General features: G+C 56.0%; 1 protein-coding gene and 1 long non-coding RNA gene across 2 annotated transcripts; one reads left to right on the top strand and one right to left on the bottom strand.

Moving 5' to 3' along the window:
• Nucleotides 1–6767: 6767 nt before the first annotated feature.
• On the top strand, nt 6768–14990 carry LOC111776203 (uncharacterized). The gene is made up of 2 exons (XR_002812186.2): nt 6768–7652; nt 11423–14990. It is a non-coding gene; the product is annotated as an uncharacterized lncRNA (long non-coding RNA).
• Nucleotides 12891–14370, bottom strand: HSPB1 (heat shock protein family B (small) member 1). Its single transcript, XM_001504478.5, has 3 exons — nt 13949–14370; nt 13298–13361; nt 12891–13203 (listed from the first exon to the last, which is right to left on the bottom strand). Exons 1-3 carry the CDS (start codon nt 14322–14324, stop codon nt 13014–13016), a joined length of 630 nt encoding a protein of 209 aa, XP_001504528.1. The 5' UTR covers nt 14325–14370; the 3' UTR covers nt 12891–13013.
• Nucleotides 14991–16269: the final 1279 nt, after the last annotated feature.

Here is a 16269-nt window from a genome sequence, read left to right on the forward strand (position 1 = left end):
AGTCTTTCTCACAGAATGAGTGCTTTCACCTAGATCTCTGAAGGCCTCTCTGGAGGCCCGAGTTTGAACCATGGCTCCTTTTGGTCCTTGGGCAGATTACTAAACTGAGCCTTGGAGGTGTGGGTCTGAATCCGGCTGGGTCCCGTGCCTGCTTTGGCATCTCAGTTAGGTGCGCCGTATTGTTGGAGATCTCACTAAGTCTTAGATGAGCTGGTTCTTTGCACTTAAAAGTGTTCTTAAACAAATTGTCTTGGGTCTTTTAGTCCTTCTGAGGTGGTCAGCAGCCTTAGTTGGGATGGGCCGAGCTCTCAACAGCCCGTCGTTGCGGATGACAGCTGTCAGGGTGTGCCCACCTCGTGAACGCCTCCCTAGGTGTGGGGGGTTCTGCCATGACCAGCTGTGAGGAGAGATTTGTCTACAGGAAGGAATGCCTGGACAAAAAGTTTTCCTCTGCCACCAGCTTGGGCATGCTCCAGCAAATGGGAGGGAGCATTGGTTCGCGCAGTAGAAGAGGATGGCTTTTTAATTTGGGGGGTAATTTTAATTTACATTTTAGGAACAACACTTGGTGTGACTAGGTTTTTGCCATGTACTGAATGAATCCGCCTGTGTTGGCTCACTTGTCACTCTGAAGCGCCCTAAGCATGCTGCTACAAGTACACCTGTGGAAGTGGAAGTGACAGGTGTGCCTAAGGTCCTGCAGCTCCCTGGGACCCACATCGGAGCCCCAGGCTTCGGTCCTTCTGAGTTTTGCCTGCTCACACCAGGCTGCTTCTGCCCGAGTGAGCAGCAGGCAACCTGCAGCCCAAGTGGACTGAGCTGTTTTACTGTGGGAGTTACGGAGGGCACAGAGACAAATCAGATGTCTTGCCAACAGGAAAGTACGGGTGTGGGCAAGGTCAGAACAGTCAAGTTTATTTAAAATACAGGCTCACCAGAGCTCTTCAGAGAGAAGGGTAGCTCCTGGAAGTTGCCATGATTACTCTTGTTCCTTGGTGTAACTTCCCATTACGAATGCCTGGAATTTGACATAAGACTGGAATTTGGAGAAAAAAGCTGGGGGCTGGGGTAGCCCCAAGGCCAAGTAGTTAAGTTTGGCACACACTGCTTTGGCAGCCCAGATTTGGTTCCTGGGCACAGACCTACACCACTCAGTGGCACCCATGCGGTGGCAGCAGCCCCCATACAAAAGAGAGGGAAATTGGCCCCGATGTTAGGGTGAATCTTCCTCAGCAAAAAAAAAAAAAAAAAAAAAAGACGACTGGAACTTGCTCAGAGGATTTCCACAGACACTTAAGTTTCTCTTGAGATAAAATGCTGTCGCTGCGTTTCTACCCAGTTTTAAGAGTTCCTGAATGCAGTGGTTCTCAAACTTTTTCATCTCAGGACCCCTTTACACAACTCTTAAAGAGCTTTTGTTTACATGGGGTATATCAAAAACCAGAAATTAAAAATAGTTGTTTAACTCATTACATGTTAAGATACAGAAGAATTTCATGGAAACTGATTGTTTTCCAAAACAAAAAATAGAAGAGTAGCATTGTTTGACAGTTTTGCAGATCTCTTAGCAGAAATCATTTGGACTCCCATAGCTGCTTCTGCATTCACTTTGTTGTGGTCTGGTGTTTGAGCCAAAGTATTTGAAAAAACATCTGTCATCACAAGGACAGGTAGTTAGGAAAGAATAGCCCTAAAGAGCTGAGGTTAAGGAAGTTCTCTGGGGGCTGGCCCAGTGGCACAGTGGTTAAGTGTGCACATTCCACTTTGGCGGCCCAGGGTTTCGCTGGTTCAGATCCCAGGTGCGGACATGGCACCGCTTGTCAAGCCATGCTGTGGCAGGCGTCCCGCATATAAAGTAGAGGAAGATGGGCACGGATGTTAGCTCAGGGCCAGTCTTCTTCACCAGAAGGAGGAGGATTGGCAGCAGATGTTAGCTCAGGGCTAATCTTCCTCAAAAAAAAAAAAGAAAATTCTCCTAATTCAGGAACTGAATGGTGCCCTGGATTAGGCACCAATGACAGAGGTCCTCGTCCTCAACGGACTCTAGAACTTAAAAAATAACTGAGTGGAGCAATTAAATAAAGGTGATTGGTAGGGCACGAGAGTAATTATAAAAGAGTGAATAATCCCCTCTGCTCTGGGCATGCACACAGAGCAGAGCTCTCCATTCCTAGCACTTTGTGGGTGGAATCGAATGAGATTTAGTGGCAGGGGACCATCTGTAGCAGATAAGGTGCAGTGCAGACAAGTGCAGTTTCCCCTACTCTATTTGTGTGTAATTACCACATGCATTGGCCTCTGCGCTGGTCAGCTGAACCTGCGTGTTGACTCACCAGCTGATCTGATAGCTAAGAATGGCAGCTCCCTCCTGGGTGCACAGTCCTCAAAGCAAGCTTGGAGAAACAACCTGAAAACCGCTGGGTAACACTGTTCTCTGTTTCTAGGAGGTGACATAAGTCGTCACCAGCCTAATCAGAACGTTTGAATGTGGTAGACCAGCTTGCTAATTAGCCTGCTGGTTTGAATTTTCCAGTTCTGGTGTGCATAAATGTGGTTGAAGCTGAATGGCCACAAACCCTGCCCCCAATGAACCAGATACCTGTGGTGGGGCAGGAGTTGTGGCGAGAGTGGCTGGGTCACTGACAAGAGTCCTCAGTACCAGGTCAAGGATTGTTGGTATCTCATCTTCATGCTTAATCTACACCTGGCAAGACAGATGGACCAGGATTTCCCAGTTTAAGTAATATTCTGAAATGGCACTCAATTATCCATAGTATGGGAGAGGAAAATCAATAGGAGTAACTTTGGGGAACATTATGATTTTTTGGTTTTTATTTGAGTAGGTAGTGCATGCATGTTAAAAATACAAAAGGGCGGGCCAGCCCTGGTGGCCTAGTGGTTAAGTTCCACGCTCTGTTTCAGCAGCCCAGGTTCAGTTCCCAAGCGTAGACCTACACCAGTAATCTGTCAGTGGTCATGCTGTGGTGGCAGCTCCAAAAAGAGAAAGATTGGCAACAGATGTTAGCTCAGGGTGACTCTACCTCAGCAAAAAAAAAAAAAAAAAATGTGCGAAGAGACACAGTATGGTTGCCCATGAAGCTTAAAATATTTACTCTCTGGCCAGTAGGGTGAGCCCCAGTTTCTCAGTAACTCTCTCCCATGCCTGTTTCCCAGCCACCCATTTCCTCTGCCTAGAGGTAACCACAGTTCTCTAATTCTTCCTAATCTGGCTCAGTTTTAGACAGTAGACTTGACTCTGGCTTTGAGGTGGAAGGAGTTTTGCTGCTTTTGAGCATAGAATGACTCTTGGATCCTAAGGGATCCAGTCATGATCCTTGTGATTTTAACTATGGATAATGGAAATTTGGTGGTCCCAGTAAGTACCTCTTGAACTAGATTTAACCCTGTTTAAAGGGTGGCTAGGTGGTATTGAGGCACTTTCCCTCCAACGTTTTATTTAGAAAAATATCAAACACAAAAGTTGAAGATAATGGTACAGTGATAATCGAGTACCCGCTGCTTGGTAGGGCAGTTAACCTCTTGTCATGTTTTCTTTCTCATTCTCTATGGCTTGTGGAACCTTGAAATTAAGTTCCTGTGTCACATTTTACTCCGTGTTCATATTTCTTCTAATAATAAGGACATTCTCTTCCATAACCACTACATTGTTATCACACGTAAGGAAATCAACAATAATTTCCTAATAGCCCCATATTCAAATGTTCCCAAATTGTCCCCATGCCTTTGATAGCTCTTTCTAACCATCCCCCTGTGATCAAATTAAAATTCATTAATTGGATTTCATTATTAGGTTTCTTTAGCCTCTGTTCCTTCCACCTATTCTCTTTTACGACATTGACTTTTTTCAAGAGACCAGGGTACTTGGTGGTCTGAGACAGAATATCCCTCATTCTGCATTTGTCCAATTGTTTCCTCCTCTGTCATTTAATTTGTCCCCATTCCTGTCCCCACCCCACTGTTTTGTCTTGCATAAGGATTTTGCTTTGTCCCTCCATCCAGCCTTTTCAACAGTTCACGGGGAATTGAATGGGGGCTGGCCAGGGCTCTCGCCCAGAATCAGGTCTTCTTAAGCCACAGCTAGCACCAGGGCCTAGTACCTGAGTCTAGAAGGACAAAGATGCAGCTCTGAACAGGCTAGGGGGAGTGCCTGCCACCCATGGGAACCATCTTGATTTCTGACTGGATTCTTCTAGGCTGGGGTGTTTGCCTCCTCACAACCCTCTCCTGCCTCCCCCAGATAGGCAAAGTACTAGATAGGTGCTCAGTCAGCTCTTGCTCCTATTCAGCAAGCCATTTCACGCATGGCCTCCTGACCCCTGGTGGTCTGCAGCTGTTCTGCCTCTATGCCTGGGGGAGGTGGCAAAACAGGCAGGTGTGTTTGAGGGGCTGCCTTCTTAGTGAATCTGCCTTAGAAGAATGAATCTAGACTTACCACAATCTTGGTGTGAACTGGTTCTTCCCACCATAATGGACAAATTACACTACTCCTTACTGGGTCTTAAATAGGGGCCAAGAAGAGACATCAAAACTTTGTACCTCTTTGCACTCTCTTGGCAAGCCAGCTTTTACGGATGGGGTTATGGTTGGTCACTTCCTACAAGCCTGATGGAAAGCTCATCATGGATTCCATTAGGTTTGTTATCAAAGCAAATTGCCCTCCAAAAGTCTTTGCCTCCCCAAATACGGAGGTATTATGTTATTACCGTTTACAGGTGTTTTTGCCTGCTCAGTTTGGAAACTGCTGTTTTTAAAACATTCCTTATGTGGGCCAGCCCGGTGGCATAGCTCTGCCAATTCATGTGCTCTGGTTTGGCAGCCCAGGATTTGCAGGTTTGGATCCTGGGCATGGACCTAGTGGCGCTCTTCAAGCCACGCTGTAGAGGGATCCCACATAAAATAGAGGAAGACTGACACAGATGTTAGTTCACGGACAATCTTACTCAAGCAAAAAAAAAAAAAAAAGGAAGATTGGCAACAGATGTTAGCTCAGGGCCAATCTTCCTCACACACACACAAAACACATTTCTTGTGGGAATGCTGTAGTCCCTCAGTGAAGAGTTCTAGGTTGGAGAGGGTTGGGTAGCGGGCAGACTAAGAATGAAAAATGCATTCTTGTCCTAAATTAGGAGATAGCATTTGAAATAGAGACAACATAGATTTAGGAAATTCGGGCTGGGTAACCGGTATAAAGGATGAGCAGCTGTGGCTGGCTGCAAGCATTTTGGGTGAGTCCCTTTCCATGTCATCTGCCTAAATACCGTCCCGAGATCAAACAAACACATACTATGTCCCACTGCTCGGGGAAAGCAAAAAGAGTAATAATAATAATTGCTTCCCGCGGGAAATCAGGATTTATATTTCTCTAGCCTAGTAGTGACAGGGCAAAAATGAACCTAGATAGGAAAACAAAACTGAAAAAACCCCAGGCTTGGCACATCCATCAGGGCTTCAGCACCCAAGAACGCACCAGCGACAACGGGTCAGGCCGCCCCTGTGCCATTACTTGGGTTACCAAATGGTTCGCAGGGCCCTGGGGTGAGGAGAGGGGTCAGCATCCTTCCGGGCCCAGGTCTGGGCCCCGGCCCCACCTAGGGGCTGTCTCCCGTGGCGCCGTCCTCTGCCGCCCCCCGGCGGCGCCGCCCGGCTCTGCAGCTGGTCGGCACGGACGGAGCCCCGCCCGCCCGGCTGCCCCAGGCCCTGCCCCCGAACGGCGGCAGCGCCCTCGAGCCCAGCCCGCCCCCAGCGCCAGCCCATCGGGGAGCTCCGTCCTCGGGTTTCTCTCTGGTCGCCTCCCATCCCCAAGTCCCTGGGGTCCCGACCTGCACGGGCTCTACGCGCCCCAGTAAGGCCTGGACGAGACCCTGCTCGGAAAAACTAACTAGGGGCTCTCACGAGCCGGGATCGCGCAGATTCCAACACAGGCCAGACACCCGGATGTGAGCCGAGCGGGGACGCAGCCGCCTTCCATTCGCGGGCAGTGGCGAGAGCCAATCACAGGCCAGCCTGCTCCGCCCCTCCAATGGCCGGCCTGTTGCTAGGGCTCGGGTCCCCGCGCCAGCGTCTGCCTGCGCAGCCGCCCGGCCCCCCTCCCGCCGCAGGCATTCTCCTCCCTTCTGTCCCCTCCCCTTTCTCCTCCTCCGCTCTCCGAGCGCGCCGTCGTCACCCGGAGTAACGTGGTCTGGCCTCTGCAGGGCCTTACAACGCTTTAGGGGGCGTTGTCCTTCGCCCCGGTCAGTGGAAGGGGCTGGTTTGGGAGGGCGAGGCCGCAGGCTCCTGCTGGGCCCTTGACCGGTGCCTGCCCCTCAGTTTCCCCGTCTGAGCGACGCCACCTCTGCTGTCCTGTGCAGGTTTGCCATGCTTTCTTACCTCCATGGCTCTCATCCTGAAACCAGCCCCGGGAGGTTGCATTATGCCCACAGCCAAGAGGAAGCCAGGGCTCTGTACAGCTTGCCCGAGCCACGCGACAGTTGGAAGGGCTCAAAGGGGGATGGTGACTTGGGTCTGTCAGGGACCATCACCTCCCACGCTGGCCCCATGGCCGGGCGGTGAGGTAGGGGGCAGACTTGGTGTCCAGAGGACAGTAGGGCCAGCCCCTGCATCTCTTTGGCATTCAAGGCCCTTCACAACTAGGCGCTACCTACCTCTCCAGCCTCACCTGCGCCTGCGCCCTGAGTCACAGCCCCATCCTCCTCCTGCGCATGTTCTTATTCCTCCCCCACGCTCCTGGAGAGACACCTCTAACTTTGAAATGAGTGGTGGCCGGCCAAGGCTCTCCCCGAGAAATGTTAGCGAGTGCAGACACCCCAGTCTCTGCCCTTCCCATCTCCCCACTTAGAGCTGAATAATCTGAGGTCCAGGAGGGGAGATGGGTTGCCCAAGGCACAATCACACCAGGATTTAGCAACTGAAGATCAGCTTCAGTGTGGCTACTGTTTAGAAGGTGACATTGCCATCACTCAGCAGTGTCTGTCATTTTCCAAATGAAAGGCTGTCGGTGGCAGAAAGCTTAAGAGCTCAAGATTTGAATTCCCATCCTACCGTGTCCTAGTTATGTGGTGAAACTTCTCTAGTTCTAAGGAACTCTCAGAGGGTTAGTTTCCATGTCTGTAAAATGGGAATAACACAGTCTACCTCGTAAACATGCCTCGCATTGCTTGGGTGCTCCTGGCACTGTTCTGCAGGCTTCACATGTACTCATTCATATAATCAGCTTCATTTTGCCGAGGAAGAAACAGGCTTAGTAACTTGCCCACGGTCCCACGGCTAGTATGGACCCCAGCGGGGATTTGAGACCAGGCAGTTGGACACCAGAGGCTGCCAGTGTCACCGCAATCCTCTGCTGCCTCTCAGCGGTGCCCGGTTGCTATGAGGATTGAATAAGCTAAGGAGTGACTGGCAGCTACAGGTGCCCAGTACATGCCGGTTGTGATTAGTAACAGAAACAGAAACACCTATGGGGCAGGGCAGGGCAGGGGCCGGGGATCCAGCCTTGGCTGCCAGAGCCTGCAAAGGCAGAGTCAGGGGTGGCCGTCAAAGGAGTGAGTCTGGTCCTCCGGGAGGGAACTTCCAGGGGGCTTGAGGGCTTTCGGAGACCAAGGCCCAGAGCAGAGACGAATGTGGCCAAAGGCATGGTAGGTGTGGGGCTGGGGGGTGGCAGTGTTTTCCACGACTGGATCTCCTGCCCCCATTTCTGCTCTGGGCCTGGCAGGACCTGGGCCGAGATTCTCAAAGGTTCTGGGGTGGGTGGTGTCAGGTATCTGGGTGTCTCTGGGAGAGCACCAGGGGGCAGTCACTTACTGTCATATCTAGGCCCAGGGAGAGGGGAGGGGAGGATGGGGAGGCCCAGCCCCAGGGTGCCTGCACGGGCAGTCTCAGCATTGGCACTGCTCCAACCCCTTCACAGGTGAGGCCAGTACAGCCTGAGGCCTGAGCTGGCAGGCTATGCTGCCTGCTTAGTGGGGACTGAGTGCTCCTCTTTCAGAGCTGCCCTTCCTCCCACCCAGGCTGAGGGATTGGCCTGGGGCGTCCCTTCCGGGGTTCAAGGCTTTCAGGCTGGTGAGGCCTAGAGAAGGGGTCTTCAGGATCTTTAACAAGGCCACTGAGGGCATTGTAAAAGGATAGCTCAGCCACCAGGGCTCAGAGAGAGATGGGGGTGGGGTTCAGAGAGGGAGAGGACAGGAAGAAGCGAGAAAGTGAAGTGGTGGGGGTGGGGGTTTAGAGAAAATGAGAGACCTCTGAGAAAGGAGGAGGTTACCATGTGGGAGAGGGACCTTGGTGTCCAGAGGGGTGCAGTGATGGGGGAGGGCTAAGTCAGGGAGATGGAGGATCAGAGAGGGACAGGGAGACCCAGCATGGAGGATGGGAGCTCAGAAGGGGAGCAGGGCTGAAGGGGTGGGAGAAGTCAGAGGGAGGCGCTGGGTGGGGAGAGGGCTCAGTGACCTCTATGGTCATCCATTCACCTGATTAACTTCTCAATCTCCCTGTCCTATTGTCTCTGTAGCCTGAACACAGGCTCTCCCAGCTGTCCCTAAGGGACTTTTGAAAGGACTTCCCTATATCTCTCTTGTGGAGGGGGATCATGTGGCACAGAAAGGGTTACCCAGACCCACCTGGGGTCAGGGCCAAGGCTGAAGGCCTTCCTCATGCCAGGCCCTTGTTGGTCCTGCATAGAGCTGTCCTTGTATCCCTGGGCACCCCTGGGACTTTGGCCTTCCTGCCATTGTTAGGGGACCCTGGGAAGCTGCCAGTCTTTGTGATTCCCCCTTGGTTCCCATCCTGCATAGGGCCGACAACACCAACAGACAGTCAGGGCAGAAAGGGCCTCTGGGGCCACCCAGGCCCCTCAGAATGGACACTGAGCCTAGATCAGGGCTGGACCCCAGGCCATGCCTCCAACAGGGAAAGAGCTGGCCCAGACCCAGAGCTGGCCTCAGCCCAGTGCGTCTTCCAGAACACAGAGCTACTCCTGCCACCTCTATCCGTTCTTTAATCGAAGCCTTCCAGGCACATTCTGCCCTGTTCAGCCCTGAGGCGGGGGTGGGTAGATGTCCTTCCACTGAGGCAGCCCCTGGACCACCGGTGCTGCATCTTGACCCAATCACTGCCACCTTAGCCTGGGCACATTCCCCAGGGCCTCTTCTCTGGGAGAGCAGCAGGAGGGCTAGGCTTGACCCCCATTTCACCCAGTACCAGACTCCGACTAAGACCAGCCCAGGCTCGCCCAGCTGCCCTCACCACGCAGCCTCCTCCCTCTCCTCTGCTTTGGTCCTGAGCTGCCAGCTCAGTTGCTGCTGTGCAAGTCTGGGCCTAGGGCCCAGCCCTAAGCTCGGGGGCTGTCCGAAACTCCCAGGTCCCACTGTGTTCATGTGGGGGTGGGGTAGAGTACAGAGGTGCAGGGGGGGTCCAAAGTAAGGCCAGCAGATAGGACCCTCTACAGGCTGATCCCTGTCCTGGGCTCTGCCGGGTGGGGACAAGGGCTTGAGTGGCTGCCAACAGACCAGGGGATCCAGGGTGTAACTGTCAACCCCATGGCCAGGGACTGGGCAGGCTCCAGTCCTGCCTGACTCTCCACTTCTTTCTTCGCTTGGTTGCCCCTCCCCCCATCATGAAGGCGCTCTGGCCGAGCCCTTTGGACCCAGCACTGGGGTCCTCTGCAGCCATTCTCTGGGCAGCTTTGGCTCCCTGACCTGCACCACGGACAGTCTGTGCCAGGCAAACCCTGAGCCGATCCCGTAGCAGGGAAGATGATGGTATCTGGAAACAATTTACTCCCCAGCAGCCAGGGCGTGGGGTCTGCCCAACCTTACAAGAGTGTGAGGTCAGCAAGCCCCAGGCAGGGAGTCACGACCTCAGCAGATCCCCTCCTTCCACCACCACCCTGGACCCCCACTTCCAGTCTGTCCCCCAACACTGCAGAGCCTGCTGCTGCCACATCCTGGCCAGGACCCCCTTTCCCCCTCCCCCTGGTGGGACCTATGCCTACTACACCTCAGCACACTGACCCCTGCCTCTCAGCTGGCCCCTCCCAGCCACTCTCCTCTAAGGTCTGGATCTTGTTTCTAAAGCTTAGAGAAGCTTAAACCCTTTGATGACTTGGTAGCCTGCACTCAGCATGGCCTTCAGTGCCTTCCAAGACGGGGCCCTGCCTGCCTCCCTCACTTGCCCTCTCCTCTTGGAGCTTCTCCAGCCTGAAGGTGCCAGCCTTCCAGCCCTTGCCCATGCGATTCCTCCTCGCCTATCACACAAGGGTCACTTCTGGAAAGCCCTCTTTCCCTCTCCACTGAGATCCCGCAGGATGTCCCAGCCCCTCTCTTATGGCATAATGCTTTGTCACTGAGCTGTTTCTTCCACTTGTCCCCTTGAGAGCAGGGACTTGGACCAACTGGCTGGTTGCTGGGCCCAGAGGAGGTGCCAACAGGAAGGGCAGGTTTCACAACTGGGAGGGAGAGAAAAGGAGACACCCAGGGATCAGCCTGGAACTGAGGGTGGCTTGAGTACCCCATGGACCCCTGGGGGAGCTGGAGCTGGTGACAGGTGAGCAGCAGCCACAGGGGCTTGATGTCTTTGAGGGAGCCTTCGTCATCAGCATGGAGCATGGAGCACTGGCCCTCAGACACCCTTCAGCTGAGCAGAGGGGCCCAGATGCTAGATTCATTGAATTAAGGCCAGCGTCTGAGTCTGTAGACCTGAGGGACATCAGAGGCCTTTTGAGGGGGACCCACTGAAAATCAGGGAAAGGCCTGCAGAGGCTTGGAACTGCTCCTACACCACCACAGCGGCGTGGGGACTCATCAGGTCTCCCAGTGCTCACTGCCAGCCCCTCCCAGTGGAGACCTGCAGACCTGAGCCAGCCAGCCCTGTCCACTCTGTCCAGAGGTGCTGCCCCACATCCCATGCCTTCTGAGCTGAGCTCTGGGCATAGGGCCAGCCCACCCTTAGCCTCCCCTCCTGCCGTCTGCACAGGCCAATGAACCACAGGGCATCTGAGTTTCCTTGACTCCTATTTCAGTTTCTACTGGAGACTGGGGCCTGCTTCCTTTGCAGGGACTGAATTCGTCCCCTCCCACCTACTCCATGCCCCAGCTGTGTCCCAGATGATGCCTGAGCCGCCAGGACCTCAAAGCTGCTGCCCTTGGACTCCACTCCTGTAGCACCAACTGACCCCTGTCTGCCCCAGGCCACGGCCTTGGACTCTGGGTGTGAGACCTCTGGCAGCTCTTTCCAGGCCATTTGGCAGCCTGTCCCCCTTGAGTGGCCCTGGTCCCCAGGCTCAGCTGTATCCCTGTTGTCCTCCTCCTGAGGCTCTGCCAAGCCTCACTGGGCAGGACTTCAAACTGTGGAGACCCCCTCTCTCTCCCCAGCGCTGTGTGTGAGTTAATCTGCCCTCCCCTGCCCACTTCAGGACCAGCTGTGTGGACCCGGGACCAGAAGTCTCTTCACTTCTCTGAGGCTCCGTGTTCCCAGCTGTTAAGCAGGACTAACGGCACCTCCTGGCAGGGCTGACATGAGGATCACCTGGTCAAAGGCTCGGCACCTCCCCGCAGGGCTGACGAGAGGATCACCTTGTCAAAGGCTCGGGACCAGCTTTCCCACGCTTCAAGGGCACCGGCGAAGGAGCTGGCAGCCTTGCTATGGCTCCCTCTGACTAGGCTGGAGGATGCAGCCATGCCCCTGGAGGCCAGGGCCATCCAGTGGCCAACAGAGCGAGGGTGAGAACTGGACGGGCTGGCTCGAGGTTGTGCCCCCGGGACGTGGGCATGTGTGTGTCGGGGAGAAGGGTGACAGATTTAGGAGATGGGAGCTCAGGAAATGAGGGTGGAAGGGCTGGTGGACCGGGCAGCGCCCTGCTTGACAGGCCCAGACCCATGCTGCCAGCTTGTTCCATGTATTTATTTTCCCATTGGCCTCCCTCCAGGTCCGGCGAGGCCTCCGACGGCTGGTGCCTGCTTTAGCTTTACGCCCGCTCCACATAGTGGTATCCCAACAGGGAGCCCGTACCAGGGAGTGGAAATGGAGAAGCTGGGCACTGAGGGGGGGTAGTGTGTGTGAGTGCTCCAGGCCCTTCCTGCGGGGTGCTGCTCCTCCCAGGGACCTGGGAAAGTAGGGCTGTGGGCTTAGAAAAGAACCGGGGCATGTCTCACCACAGCCTCAGGTTCTGGGACCTTGTTGATGGTGGCAGGGTGGGGTCTCTCAAAATCCTGGGGACTTGAGACCGGGCTCCAAAGCCCCCGTCTGCTTTCTCTCTCCCCCAGGTCCCTCGGAACCCCTCGTGGGTCAGATGAGAGGGTGCTGGGTAGAAGGAGGGCAGACAAAGGTGGGTGTAACTGTTCCTGCCTGGGCCACTCAAGGCAGCCCTCCTGGAGTGACCACCTTCCTCATTAGGACTTTGCCTGTCTTCCTCCAAAATCAAGGCCACAATGCCCTCACTCTCTGTAGGCCGCCCTCGGCCTGAGAGCCCAGGTCCCACCCTGCAGGCATGGGCATGGGGGAACGGGTCCTTCGACAAGGCCCACCTCCCCTCAGAAACTTCCCTCAGAAAGTCATCCACGTGGTCCTGCCCCTCTCTGGAAGGATAATGAAGGCCGTAAGGGACTCCAAGCTCCCAGGAAGCTCCCTCCCTCAGCCCTGCTCTGTCCCCCTTCCTGTCACCTGACCCCAGCCTGGGTGCCCCTGAGTGTCAAAGCCTGGGCCAGGCGCCTCTCCTGGTCTCCCCGCTCCCACACCTGGCCCTGTGAGGGACACCACTGTAGCCACAGGGCCCAGCTTGGGGCTTGGCACACAGCAGGCCCTCAGCAAAGATTATGAACGTGTGAGCCAGCAAATGGCAGCAACCCCTAGGCCTCCACAAACACCAGGGTCTGAGGCAGGGGCAGGCAGGTGCTTCAAGCTTTATTTGAGAAAAACAGAAGGTAAACGTATCAAAAGAGTATACAGGCTGGCAGGTGGGGATGGTCAGTGGTCGCTACTGAGGGTGGGCAGCAGGGCTAAGGCCTTTACTTGGCTCCAGGCTGTTCCGACTTCCCAGCTTCTGGGCCCCCCAGCTGAGCACGCGCCTCGAAGGTGACAGGGATGGTGATCTCCGCCGACTGGGTGGCTGACTTGGGCATCGGGGCCTCGATGGTCAGAGTGCCCTCGGGGGACAGGGAGGAGGAGACCAGGGTGGGGTCCACACCTGGGGGCAGCCTGGACATGCAGAGAGCAAGGACAGGAGTTACACACCGGTCTGTCACTGCACCCTCCTCCGGCCCCCACCCCACGATCTGGTACTAGGACTCACGAGTATTTTCGGGTGAAGCACCGAGAGATGTAGCCGTGCTCGTCCTGCCTCTCTTCGTGCTTGCCTGGAAGGGGAGGGAGAGCAAAGCTTTCAGGAAGAGGCCGCCTCGCAGGCCCGCCCACCACCAAGCCTGCCCCACCGCGGGGCCGGGATTCCTGGCCCCCGGGATTCATGGAGGAGGAAGACTGACTACGGAATTTGGGGGCCCCAGGACTGTCCTGGGCCCTGAGAAGCTTCTGGAAAGTTCAGGAGGGGGCTGGGGCGCGGCGCCAAGATTGTGCACACGCCCCTTCCGCAGACCCGAGCTAGGGTCAGGGACAGCGCCGGGGATAACGTCCTCTCCACACTGGCCGCAGGCCGGGTGCGCGGGTAGGCCCCAGACCCGATCATTTGGGGGTGGGGCTGGGGGTTCACCCCGGAAAGGGGCGTTTCTTCCCTTAATAGCGCGTTTTTAGGGCCGAAGAGACCTTTAGGAACTACCGCAGACCCCATTCTAGAGCAGGGGGCACAGGCCAGGGGGCAGCGTGCGGAGGCCGGGCCCCCCCCACGGCTCTGGCCAGCAGTCCTTGGCTAAGTTTTCCCGGCCCAGGCCTCTCGCCCACGTCCCACCCCCACCCCGCCAGCTTCGTCCCCGCGGGGCGGGGGGCTCACCAGTGATCTCCACCACGCCGTCCTTGGTCTTGACGGTCAGCTCCTCGGGGGCGAAGTGGTTGACGTCCAGGGACACGCGCCAGCGGTCGGCCGTCTGCCGGATCTCCGAGACGCCGCTGCTCAGCTGCCGGCTGAGCGCGCGGCTGTAGGCGGGCCCGGGCACGGCCACCGCGGCGGGGCCCTCGATCGCCACCCCGGGCAGCGAACGCACGTAGCCAGGCCAGCCGCCGTGCCGGAACCACTCTGCCCACTCTTCAGGCATCCGGGGCAGCCCGAAGGCCTGGTCGAAGAGGCGGCTCTGGGCCGGGTACCAGTCGCGAAAAGGGTCCCAGCTGGGGCTCCGCAGGAGCGAGAAGGGCACGCGGCGCTCGGTCATCCCGGCTCAGCTCTGCGCGTCCGGCTGTGCTGTGGCTCGGAGAAGTGCGCGGCTCCGGGCCCGCGGCGCTTTTATGGGCCTCCAGCCGGGTATTTTTAGCAGGCGGTGTTTCAGGTCTCTATTAAAGGCAATGACGGGCTGGGGGCAGCCCCTCCCCCGCATTCCTCCCCCTGCATACCCCGGCGGGGGCGGGGCGAGGAAGGCCCGGCCCACATCTGGAACCTTCTCTTGCTCAGGAAAACAAATGACTGGAGCACCGATGCTGGTGCAGTGCCCACTGCTGGACGCTCGCAGGCCTGGGCGCTAAAGCGCTGGGCGGCCGACTGTGGACAGTCCCATCCTTTTGTCTAGAAGGACAAAGTGGAGAGACGTTGGGCTACCTATTCCCAGGCCACGCAGCTAGAAAGTGGCAGAGCCAGGATTTGAACCCCAGGTTGTCTGTGAAATAATATGTTAAGGAGCAGGCTGGTATGATTGTTGGGACTGTGGGCTCTGGAGCCAGACTGCTTCTGCCACTAACTGGAGGAACTTGTGCAAGTTAGACACTGGGTGCCTTAGTTTCCCCATCTGGCAAATGGAGACGATGATGGTGATGATAATGCTTACATCTTTGGGTTGGTGTGAGGATTCAGCAACTTCATGCAAGTAAAGACTTCAGTCCAGGGCCTGGTGCATGGTAATTATTGTTTACTGTTAGTATCATCAACCTGAAATGGAAGGCAGGGAGGAGGAGGGAGAATGTGTGTGTGCCCCTGTTGCAATGGCAGTGGGCGTGTGGGTCTGGCCATTTTCTCTGTTCCCTCCAGGGGGGCTGGTGCAGGTGCGTGTCCCGGGGCTCAGTGCTGAGAGAGGTCAGGAGGAGGTTCTCGTCTCCCCATTGTATGTGTCCTTCCTGGAGGAGCCCTGCACTGGGAACTGAAGTGCAGCAACCTTGACTCCAGTCTGGGCTTTGCCATTGACTCCCCCTGTGATGCGGGGCAAGGCCCCTTTTCTCTAGGCCTCAGTTTCCCTTTTTGCAGATTAGGATCTCAAAGCTCCTTTGCTGTTGATGATTGCGGTGGCACAAAGGGAGAGGGGGCTCCAGGTGGTGACCTCCCCTCCTCTCTCTGATCACCTTGGGATCCAGGCCTCTATCTCCCAACTCTGGGAGAGGGCACTGCCCCCAGCTCCCACCATAATCTTGACGTTCTCTCTCCCCTGCCTTCACAGGCATGACCCGGTCGAGCCTTCCTTCTCCCGACTTATGGCCTATGATCCCTCCTTTTTAGATGAGGGAACAGGCTCAGAGAGATTAAGTGACTTGCCCACTGTCTCCACTGGGACACTAGCAGAGTAAGCCTCTTGCCTCTCTAGTGCCCAGGGCTCACACTTTTGGGGTCCAACCGTGCAGTCCCCCAGTTCCTCTCTTTCCGAGGCCCACTCTGCTTGCTGTCCCTCTTCCGGGGCTGGGCTGGGGCTGACCTCCTGCCAGTTCTGCAGGGGGCCTTGCACTGCCCAGGATACCTGAGGGGCTGGAAGCCAGACTCCAGACCACTCACCTCGATGAGCCAGGGGTAGCAACAAGTCTCATGCCCTCTCTGGGCCTCAGTTTCCTCTTCGAGAGAGAGCTCCTGGATGCTTTTCTTTCTTACCCACCTGCTCCCCATCAGGAAGGAGCTGGGGCTGGCCCATGAATCTGAGGTCACCTCTGGAAAGGCCTCTGAGCTCCTGGGGCTCTGGTGGACCAAGGGTGGGAGGCAGACAGGACCCCTACCCTCTGCCTTACCTCCCTTGCTGGATCATGTCATGAGCCCAGTGGGTCTCAGTTGGGAGCTACTGGCCGCTCCCCAAGGGTCTCAGCTTCGGGAAGCCCCAGGCCTTTGCTCCCTGGCACTCCCAGCCCCACCCATGCCCAGCTCTATAAAGTCGAGGTGAGGTCAGGAGCCTGGGGGGCCCTCGTCCGCCC

Source organism: Equus caballus, chromosome 13 (assembly GCF_041296265.1).
Source record: "Equus caballus isolate H_3958 breed thoroughbred chromosome 13, TB-T2T, whole genome shotgun sequence".
NCBI classification, from domain to species: domain Eukaryota; kingdom Metazoa; phylum Chordata; class Mammalia; order Perissodactyla; family Equidae; genus Equus; species Equus caballus.